This window comes from Gambusia affinis, linkage group LG17 (genome assembly GCF_019740435.1).
Source record: "Gambusia affinis linkage group LG17, SWU_Gaff_1.0, whole genome shotgun sequence".
NCBI classification, from domain to species: domain Eukaryota; kingdom Metazoa; phylum Chordata; class Actinopteri; order Cyprinodontiformes; family Poeciliidae; genus Gambusia; species Gambusia affinis.
Genome location: NC_057884.1, coordinates 24,732,659 through 24,747,891, shown reverse-complemented (window position 1 = coordinate 24,747,891; position 15,233 = coordinate 24,732,659). Strand labels below are relative to the sequence as shown.

At 39.8% G+C, this 15,233-nt stretch overlaps 2 protein-coding genes across 3 annotated transcripts; both read left to right on the top strand.

The window, feature by feature from the left end:
• Window positions 1-2,438: 2,438 nt before the first annotated feature.
• Window positions 2,439-6,462, top strand: LOC122819753 (tripartite motif-containing protein 16-like). Its single transcript, XM_044096743.1, has 2 exons — window positions 2,439-2,797; window positions 4,776-6,462. The coding sequence occupies exons 1-2, from the start codon at window positions 2,509-2,511 to the stop codon at window positions 6,161-6,163; spliced, it is 1,677 nt and encodes a 558-aa protein (XP_043952678.1). The 5' UTR covers window positions 2,439-2,508; the 3' UTR covers window positions 6,164-6,462.
• A 399-nt stretch (window positions 6,463-6,861) lies between these two features.
• On the top strand, window positions 6,862-14,087 carry nars1 (asparaginyl-tRNA synthetase 1). 2 transcript variants are annotated; one of them, XM_044096742.1, is made up of 15 exons: window positions 6,862-7,021; window positions 8,777-8,859; window positions 9,126-9,191; window positions 9,411-9,503; window positions 9,584-9,673; window positions 10,149-10,227; window positions 10,308-10,378; window positions 10,573-10,659; window positions 11,137-11,358; window positions 11,581-11,780; window positions 12,245-12,380; window positions 12,460-12,573; window positions 12,869-13,000; window positions 13,223-13,354; window positions 13,434-14,087. In XM_044096742.1, exons 1-15 carry the CDS (start codon window positions 7,000-7,002, stop codon window positions 13,563-13,565), a joined length of 1,659 nt encoding a protein of 552 aa, XP_043952677.1. In that variant the 5' UTR covers window positions 6,862-6,999; the 3' UTR covers window positions 13,566-14,087. The 2 variants fall into 2 exon arrangements, with proteins under 2 accessions (XP_043952677.1, XP_043952676.1); XM_044096741.1 differs by having other exon boundaries at window positions 6,862-7,042.
• The last annotated feature ends 1,146 nt before the right edge of the window (window positions 14,088-15,233 follow it).

The following is a 15,233-nucleotide window of genomic DNA, read 5'->3' as shown; positions in this document are numbered from 1 at the left end:
GGCATGTGCTTCCAGATTCCTTCATCTTTAAACTTTTAATTTTAATGTTTACATTTTAATATTATGTTAGTTTAAGCATAAATGTTATGGCTACAAATTCACAAACCACAACCAGACCCTAAAGCTGAGCTTGTTTTCCACAAAGTGCTGTATTTAAGAATATTAATTGGAAATTAAGTGGAAGGAAAAAATGTGACAGAAAAAAGTCAGAAGCAACTTTCAGGTAATAAAGAGGAGTAGGCTCAGACCTCAAATGTTTATTACCAAACTAAATATTTAGCTCCAATCTATTTATTTAGTTAGCAAGCTAAATATTTAGCTACAAGCTAAATGTTTGGCTCCAAACTAAATATTTAGCTTACAAATTAACTGTTTAACTCTGTAACTTATTAAGGATCAAAATTAGATATTTAGTCAGCAACTAAATATTTAGCTCCAAACAGTAAAAATGAACGTGTATTTGTTTTCTTAATTAAATAAGTCCTATTTAAAGTAAAGAATCTCCCCAGCTCTGGCTGTGAAGCATAGGGGGCGCTACACCCGCTCCTCCCTGCTCCTCCTTGCTGCTCTGTAGTGATGGTGAGATGAAGCCTCATGAGGCATTGAACCACTTGAGCCAACTGGTTCGAGAAAGGGTTCATTTCTTGAAGCTTTGTGTGCACACGACACCACCTACTGGCCAGGTGTATAATCACAACCAGCTGTATCTTAACACGTGTGATGCATTGAATTTTTGTCTTATGGCTCTTGGGAATGACTTCACAAAAGGTGAAGAAAAAAAGAGACAAAGAGAGAGAGAAAGAGATATATAGAGATAGAGAGAAATATATATACAAAACAATCCTTTCCTGTCCCACAGCTATCTTAAAAATCCTAATATAAAAATTAAGAACTTCAAAACTAATCCTATTTGTAATAGTGAGATTATTAGTAAAAAGCTCAAATTAAATAAATAACCCAATTATAAGTCCTGAAATAATAAAGTCTAAACACATTAAATATTAATCCCAGAAAAATAAATAAAGGGGGAAGGGGAAAAAATCATTTAGATCAATACCTTGCTTATTCCAGAGCAAATCTGCTTATGATGTGTGTGATGATGGTATTGGAGTTCAAGGTAACTCAAGTTAAATCATGGTGAAAACTCACGTATCCTTAATATTAGAATTAAAATTAAAATTAAAAATAGGATACCTGTGGGACAGGATAGGATTTTCTCCTTTTTCCTTTCTCTGTGTCTCCCTCTCTCTCTCTGTATATATATATTTTTTTCTCTCTCTATCTCTATATATCTCTCTCTGTCTGTTTTTTCTCTCTCTCTATTTTTCTGTCTATATATATCTATCTCTTTCTCTCTGCTTTCCTATGACTTCCTAGTGAAACTGCCCTATTGGGTGGGGGAAGTTGTAGTGTTTATTTATATATATATATAAAAAATAAAATAATTCCCTTCTCACCCACCGCGGGTGGTGATTCTTCTTCCTCTTAGCTCGGGTCCTCTACCAGAGGCCTGGGAGCTTGAGGGTTCTGCGCAGTATCTTGGCTGTGCCTAGGACTGCACATTTCTGGACTGAGATGTCTGATGTTGTTCCTGGGATCTGTTGTAGCCACTGTTCCAGTTTGGGGGTGACTGCCCCGAGGGTCCCGATGACCACAGGCACCACTGTGGTCTTCACCTTCCAGGCCCTCTCCAGTTCCTCCCTTAGGCCCTGGTATTTCTCTAGTTTCTCATGCTCCTTTTTCCTGATGTTGCAGTCACTTGGTATTGTCACATCCACCACAACGGCTTTCCTCTGTTGTTTATCCACCACGACTATGTCTGGTTGGTTCGCCCTCACCATTTTGTCTGTCTGGATCTGGAAGTCCCACAGGATCTTAGCTCAGTCATTCTCCACTACCTTCGGGGGTGTTTCCCACTTTGACCTTGGGGGTTCCAGTCCATATTCTGCACAGATGTTTCTGTGCAGAATATGGAATATATATATATATATATATATATATATATATATATATATATATATATATATATATATATATATATATATATATATATATATATATATATATATATATATATATATATATATATATATATATATATATATATATATATATATATATATATATATATATATATATATATATATATATATATATATATTCTCCCTACCTGTCTCAAACTAAATAACCACTATCAAAACTCTGTCCACTCTCTCAACTGACCACAACTCGCCTACAACAACCCACATTTTGAATGGAGCCTGTGTGGTTTCTAAACCCCGCTCCAAAATCTGAGCACTTCCCGAAGCAGTCACGTGGTACAGCCGGGCAGCGAGGCTTCGGACGTCATCGTTTTCGGCTCCTCCCCTAAATGAAGCAAGCCTCGATACGCACTTTACGGAAACGCCCCCTCCATTACTCAACACACGCCTCGAAGCTTCGGCTCATCACGTAACGTCACTACTGCTCTGCCTCTTCCTGCTGTTTGGCTCTGAAAGCAGCTCAGAAATGGCGCATCCAGGACCGAAACCGGAGCAGGACAAACTCAGCTGCTCCATCTGCTTGGACCTCATGAAGGATCCTGCAACTATTCCGTGCGGCCACAGCTACTGCCTGACCTGCATCGGGAGGTACTGGGACGAGGCGGAGGAGAGCCCCAGCTGCCCGCAGTGCAGGCAGAGCTTCAGCCCGAGGCCGCCGCTGGTGAGGAGCTCCGTGCTAGCGGAGCTGGTGGAGGAGAAGAGGAAGAGGAAGAGGAAGAGCGGCCCGCGGGCGGCTCCCGACGAGCCCAGCGAGGGTGAGAGCAGCTCCGGGTTTCCATTTTACTCACTTTCATTGTGTTGTGACTTTTTGTTTCTGGAATCCAGTTAGTTTTAATTAGTTTTACAGTGTTTGGTAGTGTGGTCTCATGTGACGTCACACCTCCGTGAACTTAGGTGTGACCAGTGATGTCAGTAACACGTTAATTTGTAACGCGTTACTGACGTCGGACCACTTTTTTCAATAACAGTAATCTAACGCGTTGCTGTTTCAGATCCAGTAGTCAGACTACAGTTACTTATCAAAATCATTTTTGCGTTTCTATCTTCTTTAGTTATTTAATCGTATTTCCTCTACTCGTCTTGTCGAGTGACCGACGTCTCTATGCGACAGAAATGTAAACAATGGAGGGAGATGCGTATTTTGTTGGTGGAAAAACTGGAACTATTTTGAGTTTCTGTCGACAAGTCCGATTATTATAAGCGGCTTTGGGCTTCATTTTTTTTAAAGTCGCTTGCAAATTTAATAAGCGGCTGGTTGCGCCTTTTTGGGCTCCTTTATGAACGTGAAGTTGCTCATTTGGGCTTGGAAATAATCAGAGACTCATAATAAATCCCAGAATTTGTCCGTCATTAAGGTAGTTTTACTCAGTCTCTCCCTGTTCATCATTTCCCGGATGATTCGTCCCGCTGTGTCTTTGTTAATGTCAAGTTAATGTTTTACCTCTGAATGACGTCGAGCTTCGCGCTGCGCTACGGAAAACTGCAAACATCGAGACCAATATGAACAGCGCAATAAACGTGAAAACAGCCACGAATAAACGTGTCCGTAGTTTCCAATAATTATAATGGCAAGATAACGCCATTCTAATTATTAATATTAAGATAAGTGTCACAAATCTGTGCAGCCACCTGAGTGGAGCTGCAGGAGGAGCTCTGTGCGCTGTGACACCAAATGCAGGGCCGTAACACAGAACCTGGAGGCTGGGGGGAGGGGGGCTTTAAAATCCTTCTTAGAGTTTTCCAGACAACAATGGACCACACAAACTACTCACATTTTTTATTTTTTTATACTGTTTTTTCTACAATCTCCTCTTCAGTTCAGCCTTATCAGTGGAGACACATTGTTGATGTTACCATTATAAAATAGCTGACAATTAAGTTTTGGCAAAGCTCAATGTGATTTTCACAGGAGGCGGAGCGTTATTGTTAGCAGCTGCTGAAAGTAACTAAAAAGTTATTTTTAGTGTAACTTAGTTACTTTCCAAATCAAGTAGTCAGTAATATAACTAAGTTACTTTTTCAAAGTAACTATGCCATCATTGGGTGTGACCCAAGTCACCGATTAACTGATTTTGGCAGGCAGTTTCTATGGAGTTGCTATGACAACAATAAACAAGCCACCAGCTAACTCTGTCCTCGTTCCTATCTAACTTAGAAACAATATTTACATTACAACCAGAGCTGAGTAGAAACTAGTTACATTTACTTGAATAAGTTTGTTTTTTTTAATTACACATTTAAGAGAATTTTTACCGCGCTGTACTTTTTACTTTTGAGTAATTTTATTATGAAGTATTGCTACTTCTGAGTAAAAGTTCTGGACACAGACACACACCTGCAGTTTTTGTTAAAGTTTCAGAAGTTTTTTTATTGAAAGAAACTGAATTGGAAAAATCTTCTTTTGCCTGATTTTGAGTTTTTTTGTTTTGTTTTTAAAATACCAAAATTTTCACTAGACTTGACATTTTGGTCTGTTTAATGATATAATTTTTTAACGCTAAATTATTGATCATTTGTTCAGTTTCTCAGTACTTGAGTAGACTTTTTAATACTTTTTTATCAATTTTTGGAAGACTACTTTTTACTTTTACTTGAGTAAAAATAGTTCTACTCTCACTTGAGTTCAGTTTTTGTGTTCTCTACCCACATGATGAACCCCATCAGTTTCAGTTTTTATGATTTCCTCAGTTTTATCTAACTATGCTAACTTTGATGCATCTGCTCTCTCTGTAGATTTGTCGTGTGATTTCTGCAGTGAGGAGAAGCAGAAAGCAGTGAAGTCGTGCCTGCAGTGTTTGGTGTCGCTCTGTGAGCAGCACCTCCAACCTCACTTCTCCATCCCCGCCCTGAAGAGGCACAAGCTGGTGGAGCCGTCCCGGCAGCTGGAGGACACCGTCTGCCCGCTGCACAGTGAGGTGATGAAGATCTTCTGCCGCACCGACCAGAGCTGCATCTGTTACCTCTGCTTGATGGACGAGCATAAAGGCCACCAGACGATTTCTGTTGCCACGGAGATGAGCAACAAGGAGAAGGAGCTGGCGGCGCGTCGGCAGGACGTCCAGCGGAGAATCCAGGGCAGAGAGCAGGAGGTGGAGAAGCTCCAGCAGGTGGAGCAGGACATCCATCAGTCTGCTGACGAGGCGCTGAGAAACGCAGAGAAGATCTTCACCGCTGTGAAGCAGCAGATCCGATCTCGGCAGGAATCTGAGGTGAACAAAGTGAAGGAGCTGCTGGAGGCGCTGGAGGAGGAGATCAGGGATCTGAGGAGGAGAGCCGCCATGTTGGAGGAGCTGCAGCCGACCAGTGACCACATCTGCTTTCTGCAGAACTACGGCTCCCTGGCCCGACTCGGAGAGGCCTCTGACCCGACCCGCATCGACGTTCAGCCTGAGAGCTTCAGACGAGACGCAGAGGAAAAGGTTTCTGAGCTGAGTGACAAACTGGAGGAGCTGCTCACCGAGGACTGGAGCCCAGTTCCACCAACTGGAACCGATGTGGAGGTTCTGGTTCCACAGGCAGAACCTCAGACCAGAGAGGAGTTCCTGCAGTACGCCTGTCCTCTCACTCTAGATCCAAGGACTGTACACAAGTGGGTCAAAGTAGAGAACTACTCGAGAGCACAATATTATTATCCAAAATATGAGTCTGTGGATCACCCAGATAAGTTCTTACGCTGGCCCCAGATTTTGTGTAGAGAAGCTCTAACTGGGCGTTGTTACTGGGAGGTGGAGTGGAAAACCCTTTATGGCTATTCTGAAGTGTTCATAGCAGTTTCATATAAGGACATTAGCCAAAAAGGTGATGAAAGTGCGTTTGGAAACAATAAAAAGTCCTGGGCTTTGCAGTGTTGCTGTCAGGGTTATGAAATCAGACACAACTGGATCAGAACTCCAGTCTCAGGTCCACTTTCATCCAGAATAGGAGTTTACCTGGATCACAGTGCAGGTGTTCTGTCTTTCTACAGCGTCTCTGACAACAGCATGAGCCTCCTGCACAGAGTCCAGACAACGTTCACCCGACCTCTCTGTCCTGGCTTCGGTGTATATTATGCTGGTACCTGGGCTGAGATTTGTGACCTGGCAGCAAAACCTACCACATCCGACGATACCTTATTTGATTAAAATAACTCAAATTCTTGAACAATTGAATTTCTATTTCTTTTGCATGTAAGAAATAGACATTTTCTATTTTATTGGTCTTTCAAGACATTTATGTTTATTTTTCAATAAAATCTTTAATGTCTGAGCTGTTCCTTAGCTTGGTGTGTTTTATTACTTTATAATGTTTAAAACATGTTTTCAACCAGCTCAATGTAAAATAATCTTATAACTGTAATTTGTAACATCGTGCTTGTAGCTCTGTAGAAATATTTACTGTCATTTATTAACTGTTTCCAATAAAGTTTTTTAAACGCAGTGAACAGTCATACAGAAATCGATCCGGTTGTGACGCAGCTCTAATTTCCAACTTTACAGCTATATTGAATGCATCATGACACCCCGCCTTCTCATGATACGTTCAATAACGGATATAAAAATATGATTCTATGGTATATAGTTGAAAAACAAGTAAATGTTACATTGCTCTTTGGTTTAAAAATGCAAGTGAAGTCTCAGAAATGTAATTTCGAAATGAAATGTATCTTACGTGAAACAAATATTATTAGTTTATCTTCCTCTGAACTACCTTAAGTATGATTTCAAGCTAACATTGAATACAACAGTTGTTGACATTGAATGTAACCAATGAGATTCAACACAACATGTGTGACGTTTCCAAACGGACCAATCAGATGTCTGTCTCGCCTTTTCTATGAAGCTGTCGTAGGCTGATGCAAAGTTGCACGTTAGGAGCCCAGAGACGTCGCCGGTGATCGTTTCTGACGGCTGATTTAGATTTTTTAATACAAAGTTGCCATCTTTTGCTTTCAGCGAGGTGTTTTAAGACGTGGGCCGACATGGCGACGGAGATAACTAAAGGTGTGGACCAAGTCTCGGTCGGTAAGAGATAAATGAGCCTGTCCAGGGGGTGCTAGCTGGTTAGCAGGGAAGTGTGTGTGTCTGTCTGGATCGGTATAGCGATGATAAAGGTGCTTAAATCTCTGCTTTATCAATCAGTGAGTCTCTAGTTTGATCTATTTTACTATAACTGGTCTTATTGTTCGCTTACAGACTGAATGAAAAACGTAAATAAAAACTGGAAGCTAATGTTGGGCTAATCCAGGCTGAGGTAGCTGTCATTCTGCAATGCGGAGGTTAAAGGGATAAAGTATGACGACCAATCTGTGGAGGAAATGCAACATTTTTAGTCACAATACTTTTATTAATCGGGTAATTGAATAAAAACGGAATTTAAAAAGGTTTCTCGGTTGTATCTGTTGAACGTTAAGACATATGGTGGACTACAGCTGTTAGGTTATTTTTCCTGTTTTTCTTTTGGCGATAGTCATCTAAATTGACACAAATAAATAATTAAAATTTGTATTTGCGTAAAAAACTGTTATACAGGAGTTTCATTTTTGACTTAATTTGCAAAAATGTTAATTAAATTTTTTTAAATTGTATATAATCTTAAGATGTACATATGGCCTTTTTTCTCCTATTACACTGCATTTTTATAGAAAATAATATAGTGTATTATATATATACTAAAAAGTTATACTAAAATGTTTCCAAGCCGTCATCCCTTGGAAAACAGGTTGTTTCTATATTTCTGCATTCTCTGCTTTTCTGAATCTGGTGCAAAGAAGGAGCAAAAGTTTGATTAATGTAAATATCACCTCAGTTTGATCTAAAACCAGAAATTAAATTATATTTTAGGCCCCCTTTTCTCCCTTTCACTATCTACTGCTTATTCATTGTCATTTTGTTTTCATGCGTTTCATTTTTTCTACATATATGTTTAATGCAACAAACATTCAATCAAAAATGAAGGCTGTAAAAAGGTTTGCCCCATTTCTGTATCCAAGCGTAAATCTAAAACTCTGGATGGGGCCGATTAGATGGACTATGTGTTTATTTGGTTTAAATAAGTCAAATTATTATTATTTATAGTTAGTTGTTAAATGTTTCTGGTGTTTCAGTTGCAGATGAGTTGATCTCAAAATGTCCTGCTGCAACGTTACAACATTCAGCATTCTTTCACTTTCACTTTTAGTCATCTGGGTTCTTCTTTGTAACTAATAGAAACAGATCCTGGTTAAAATGAGCCATTTTAATTTGGGTTGGAATTTTAATTTGTTAATTTGGATTAATTTTTATACAGAAATCGAAAGCCGGAATCTTTGGATATTTGTGTTTCAGTTACGACCATAAATAAGACACATAGTTCAGGTTTGGAGCTAACAGGAAAATTTACAGTAAATATTTGAACAAAAATCTTGAATTTAAAATAATCAGTTGAGAAAATGGTCAATTTTAGTCTGGAAATGTTTTTTTAAAATGGAAATAGTTTAAATCTGTTGGGCTGTTGTGACCTCCTGGTTTCATCCAGATCACAAATGTGTTTAGCTGAAATTCATATAATTATTATCAAGGAATTTTTATCTATTTCATCAGAGCAGAAACTCCCCAGTAGGTTATTTCCTCACATCATCCGTCTTGTTCAAGTTTGTGATTCAGATTCATTTCCACATTTCAGAGTCAGCTGCCTGAACTTTAACCTCCTTCAGGTATAAATCATGGAGTCTCTACATTCTTGTTTTTAAACCTTTTCTTTTTGTTTCCGTTCCTCAGCTGAGATGTACGTCTCTGATAAACACGGCAGCGACCAGGATGGAGACGGATCAGAGCAGAAACCCTTCAAAACTCCCCTCAAGGCAGGTTTTCCACACGCAGACATCGAGCTGCACTTTTTCACCAATTATCAATATATGACGGATCAATATGAGGGAGTTCCTTAATCTAATAATTTAAAAATAATTTTTGTGCTAATTATATTGAAATAGATGCAGTCTTTGAAGCTTAACTGAATTAAAATAATTCAAAACAGACAAAAAACTGATTTTTAGATTTATTTTCCATTTTTTGGCGTAGATGTTTTGTTTCTACTTCTTAAATTCAGTTTGTGATCTGAACATGTCAGGCGCTGCTGTTTGCTGGGAAGGAGCCGTTCCCGACCATCTATGTGGAATCCCAGAAGGAGGGAGAGGTGAGTTCCCACAGTATCACACATCCTCCACCGTGCTTAACAATGGGCATGAGGTTCTTCCCCACATATTCACCTGACTTAAAGTCCCAGCAGAACTAACAAACTCCACACATTTATATTTGATTGTAGGATGGCATTCCTCCTAATGCAACTGGTTTGTTCCAGCTGTTTAAATAAAATTTGGTAAAAACTTCTGGATTTTGTGTGTGTCGTCTCCAGCGCTGGGCGGTGATCTCAAAAACACAAATGAAAAACGCTAAGAAAGCCTTCAACCGCGAGCAGATGAAGAACGATGCCAAAGACAAGAAAGAGGTTTGTGGTTAAATTTTTATTAAAACTATCCACCAGGTGGCGACTGTGCCTTAAACTGTATCTTTTTATTTGTTGCGTAGGCTGAGGACAACGAGAGGAGAGAGAAGAACCTGGACGAGGCCAAGAAGATCGAGATAGTGAACGACCCGAACCTTCCTGAGCCTGAGATGGTCGGTTTCCGCTTCTCATTCTTCTTATTCGATTATATGTTTAAAACAAGAAGTGTTAGTTTTTCCTTTGAGATTGGATTTTAAAAAGCTGCAAAATGGAAACATGAATGTTTGACAGTATAGATTTAATTTACAAATGTGACCAGAAGTTGTTTTTGTTGGGGGTTTTTTGTTTGTTTTTTTCATTTTAATCAATTTTTAGATTCCTCAATTACAAAATATTTTATTATAAAGCTCTTTCTTGTTTTAAGGTTTGTAAAAATAATGGTTTTCATCATATTTTATTCCCTGCAATGATTAAACAGTACTGCAATCAGTCCAGCTCATAAACGACTGACGTTTCACAGGAAGTGGAAGATTGGTCACTTTACTTTGTCTTCATTTTGCCTATCAACACTTCCATGAATCCATGTTAAAATCCAAATTTTACCAGAAATCCTGTTTGTAACAGGTAGCACATGTTTTGTTTTTCCAGGTGAAAATCCACAAGCTGGAGGCCAAGCGAGGTGAGAGGGTGAAGGTGTTCGGATGGGTCCACCGCCTCCGGAGGCAGGGTGAGAAACGCAGCAGAATGAAACGCACCTCATGGCTTGGATGAGAGCCGGTATTCACTGGACTTTCTTTTTTCCTGCAGGGAAGAACCTGATGTTCATCGTGTTGAGGGACGGAACTGGTTTCCTCCAGTGTGTTCTGTCTGATAAACTGGTAATACTTGTTTCCACCTGTTTCCACTTTGCATTTCCTGATTCAAACGGTCATATTTTCTTTTCTTTTAAGTTTCATAAAATATTTAGACCTTCAGAAAACCTGCAAGACTTTTAGAAACTTTAGTTCTGCTCCTTCTGTACAAAGCTTATTTAAATGTTAAAACTTGGGTGTGTTTTTTTTCCTGTGTTTAGTGTCAGTGCTACAACGGGCTGCTGTTGTCCACAGAGAGTACAGTAGCTCTGTACGGGACCATCACTCCGGTTCCTGAAGGGAAACAGGTAAATAAATCAAACGCACCTTCTCCAAGCAGGAAAACATAAATAAAAAAAGTAAAATAAATACATGTAAAACTGCATGATTAAAAAACTAATTTTTTTTGTCTTTGATACAAATAAAATAAAATCAATTAGCATCAAGATGAAGGCAAACCGGAACTAATTGAAATAAAATGTGTAAAGATAAAATGTTAGAAAAATCATAGCAACATTACAAAAAGATATAGAAATAAATGAAGAGCATTTATTCTATTTGCCTGAACCACTTAATTTTGACACTATTTTTAATAAAAAGAAAAATGTCTCCCATGCCCTCTAACAACACTTGGGTATTAAATAGTGTTGGTAAAATGTTAAGAATGCGACTAAGCATCACATTTCTATGCTGTACCACATATAAAATGGTCATTTTTTTCTAGAAATATACCAATATAACTAGTTAAACATTTGATAAACATGCTAACTGAGTTTTCCTGCCAGGCCCCCGGTGGCCACGAGTTGCACTGTGACTTCTGGGAGCTGGTGGGTTTAGCTCCAGCAGGCGGCGCCGACAACCTGCTGAACGAAGAGTCGGACGTCGACGTCCAGCTGAACAACCGGCACATGCTGATCCGAGGAGAGAACGTCTCCAAGATCCTGCGTGTGAGATCAATGGTGACCCAGTGCTTCAGGGATCACTTCTTCAGCCGCGGATATTATGAGGTGACGCAAAGCAACTCAAACAACTCTTAACTTTAACTGGTCTATAATGTGTTAGCATGCTGTGTATAATTACTCATTGTAGGCAGTACTTAGTTTTTCTACTACATTTGAGGTCAACTACAGAACTGAAATAATGATTTCATTAAATGAAACATGAAGTCCACTGAGCATCAGTAAAAATGTGAAATCTTCTCAGACGTTTGTGTATCTTTAATTTTTCAGATCACTCCTCCCACGTTGGTGCAGACCCAGGTGGAGGGCGGCTCCACGCTGTTCAACCTCGACTACTTTGGTGAGCAGGCGTACCTGACACAATCCTCCCAGCTCTACCTGGAGACCTGCATACCTGCCCTGGGCGACACCTTCTGCATCGCCCAGTCGTACCGAGCCGAGCAGTCCAGAACCCGCAGACATCTGTCCGAGTGAGTGCAGCTAAAATATTCTCACATTAAGGTCTAAACAAAGACCTTTGGAGACTTTTGGGTGTGAATTTGTCATATGTAAGAGTTAAGACCTTTGTTTTTTAATTTTACTCGTTATAGTTGATTAAAAATCAGAAATACTTTATAAAACTCAGGAGAGAATGAAGAAACTTCCCTGAGTTAAAAAAATAACAAGAAAAGAACTTAAATCAGCTATTTACCTTATAACAACATTTGTTTTAGAATCTAAGATTTAAAGAAAAGGAATAAACGTGGAGGAATCAGAAAGCAACTTCAGACGGTGGAGTAATATACAACCCATTTGTCCCAAATATTATAGATTTCTGTTTTTGTTAGCATTTTAAAGATATCCAGGATATTTATGGAAGGATTAGCCTCAACCACTTTCTGCTAAGAGGAACTGAAGCAGTTTAAAATCTCCTCTTTTTGCCAACTCCATTCAGGTATACTCACATCGAGGCCGAGTGTCCCTTCATCTCCTTTGAGGACCTGCTGACCCGACTAGAGGATCTGGTCTGTGACGTGGTGGACCGGGTTCTCAAATCTCCCGCTGCTCAGCTGCTCTACGACATCAACCCCGTACGAGACAGAAGACTCCGGCTCCACTAGTTTATTGTTACTATTACTAGTGTTGGGTTTTTATTTCTGTGTTTTCCAGGACTTCAAACCTCCAAAGAGACCCTTCAAGAGGATGAACTACACAGAGGCCATCGAGTGGCTCAGAGAGCACGATGTGAAGAAGGACGACGGGACTTACTACGAGTTTGGAGAGGTGACGCCTGAATGCAGCACATCCTGCTCTGATTTGAACGTTTTCACACCAGCAGGAGCTTTAATGGTGCAAACACTCCAAACGAAAATATGTCCGTTTAAGTTAATAAAAACCCAAAAGACAGTTTTTCAAAAAATGAGATTATAAGAACAATACAACAATACTTCCTGCTGTTGTCTCAGCAGGAAGTCAGTTTATGATCTTTCTGTCCAGTTAAATAAAAACTGATGTTCTAGAGTCAGATCTGTCTGGACTTTGGGCTGAGCTTTAATGTCTCATTCTGGGTTTTTCTCAGGACATCCCTGAAGCTCCGGAGAGGCTGATGACCGACGCCATCAACGAGACCATCCTGCTCTGCCGCTTCCCGGCCGAGATCAAGTCCTTCTACATGCAGCGCTGCCCGGAGGACCCGCGCCTCACCGAGTCGGTAAGACCAGAGGAACGGTGCAGCTGGAGGCGCTGAGGAGACGGGTCAGAATCCAGAACCGGAGCGCTCTTCATGAGAGGAAAAGAGAATAACGTCATATTACAAGGAAAAAAGTTGCACAAGAATAAAGTCATAAAAATGCTAGAATAATTTTTTCAGGTTAAAGTCACAATTTTACCAGGATTAAGTGGTAATTTTACGATTTCTGGTCGTCGCCCCCAGGTGGACGTGTTGATGCCGAACGTCGGGGAGATCGTCGGCGGCTCGATGCGTATCTGGGACTCTGAGGAGCTCCTGGAGGGATACAAGAGGGAGGGGATCGACCCGACTCCCTACTACTGGTACACGGACCAGGTGAGCCTCAGCCGTTTGCCGTGTTTGATCCAGCTTGACCCGGTTTGATCCAGCTTGACCCGGTTCTCCGGCGTTGCAGAGGAAGTACGGCTCGTGTCCCCACGGCGGCTACGGTCTGGGCCTGGAGCGCTTCCTCACCTGGCTGCTGAACCGACACCACATCCGGGACGTCTGCCTGTACCCGCGCTTCATCCAGCGCTGCCGGCCCTGAACGCCTCACGCCCCTGAACGCCTCACAGCCCACACCTCTGGATCACAGCAGCGCCCCCTGCAGCCCGTATGAGTCGCTGCATGCTACATTCTTAGTTTTCATGTCTTACCGTGTCAAAGTGAAAGTCAGACGTTGCAGAGAGTCGGTTTCCTGAAACATTCAGGCGGATCATGTTTGACGTTCAGCAGATAAATATTTACTCTGGAATATTCACAAAGTTCCAGTTTCAGCCTCCAAGGATTAAAACAATCTCCCCGTTCAGGTTTAAAGGACAATAATGGTTATTAGGTATAGTAGAAGCTACAGAAATCAACGTTTCTTCTTTCTGATTATTACTGTTTCTGTCATTCTGCATAAAGTTTATTTCCCGTTTAAATAACTCAACGGTTTTCTGATTCCTGGAGCGTTTTGTTGCAGAAACCCTTCAAGAAACCAGAACTAGAGGAAAGTTTGCTTGTTCTGCATCTTCATCTGAAATCCTCCTGCTGAAACTGCACTGAAATAAAATGTGATTCAACCGTTGGCCTGCAGCTCGACTCTTCTGTGAACCGCCTCAGATCATCACTTTTATTACAACATTCCCAATTTCTGCATCAATTGAAGTAACAAAAAGAAAAAGAAATGTAAAGGAATTACATTTTTTAATCAAAAAATTTTTTTTCACTGTTTAATTCTGTTGAAAACTTTCAGAAGTTGAACCTCAAAGTTAAAAACAAATGAAAAGATTGTTGTGATTTTGGTGCCTGTTTATAAAAAATTAAAAATCCAAATCCAATGTTTATTCTATTGAAAAACGTAAAGTTAAAATGCTTATAACTACACGTTTTGTGAGTATTTGGTGCTTGATTGAAGCACCAAATACACCCTGATCTACATTAATACCAAAAGGATACTAACTGCTACGGTTTTCTAATTTGTCAGAAAAAACATTTTGGTAATTTGTGGGAAAAAGTGACTTTTGCTGCTAAATCTAAAATGTACGTCATAAGTGACATTCTGAAGGGACCCGGAGGAAAGCAGGTGAAAGGTCAGAGTCTACAAGTTACATTCTACAAAAATCCATATTTTACTATAAAATGAATCCTTCCTGCAGCACAACATGGATTTATATCTGCCAGTTTAATTAAAGTTCCAGTTGAAGTGATTGGTATTAATTAGTGCTGATCATGTTAACCAGTCAGATGTTTAATGAGCCTCAGTCTCAGTTTAAACTGCAGCCCAGAAACCATTAAATTAACAAATCAAGCAACTTTAAAATGCTTTTCAAATTAAATCAATTTCACACTTAATTAATTACTACATAAAGAAGTAACCATGCATAAGTGATTTATTTTCAACATTTTCTTAAGTTATAATGGGTATATGGAAGAAATATTATTTAGCAAATTATATTTTAAAAAATCCTGTTGAAAAATAAAATGTGTCTTGAAATAAAAAAATAAGTCAACCTCAGTATAACAACATATTTAACAAAAATTTGCTTTTGAAGCTCATCACATGATCATCAGCGTAAGCACTGATATAAAATCAGGAGTTTAGGCGGTTTTGAGCACGGCAGTGAAAGAATGGTGATCTGGGCTTTTTGGAGCAGTCAAGGCATCAGAGAAACTCAACTTTTTACACCCATAATGGGTGTAAAAAATAGTTTAGTTCTGATTAACGTGATGT

Excerpts from the sequence above, each read along its gene's own strand:
- LOC122819753 (XM_044096743.1), top strand. The coding sequence starts at position 2,509 with ATGGCGCATCCAGGACCGAAACCGGAGCAGGACAAACTCAGCTGCTCC. Across the intron at positions 2,798-4,775 it reads TCCCGACGAGCCCAGCGAGG|ATTTGTCGTGTGATTTCTGC; the intron begins GTGAGAGCAGCT and ends CTCTCTCTGTAG.
- nars1 (XM_044096741.1), top strand. The coding sequence starts at position 7,000 with ATGGCGACGGAGATAACTAAAGGTGTGGACCAAGTCTCGGTCG. Across the intron at positions 8,860-9,125 it reads CCTTCAAAACTCCCCTCAAG|GCGCTGCTGTTTGCTGGGAA; the intron begins GCAGGTTTTCCA and ends TGAACATGTCAG. Across the intron at positions 9,192-9,410 it reads AATCCCAGAAGGAGGGAGAG|CGCTGGGCGGTGATCTCAAA; the intron begins GTGAGTTCCCAC and ends TGTCGTCTCCAG.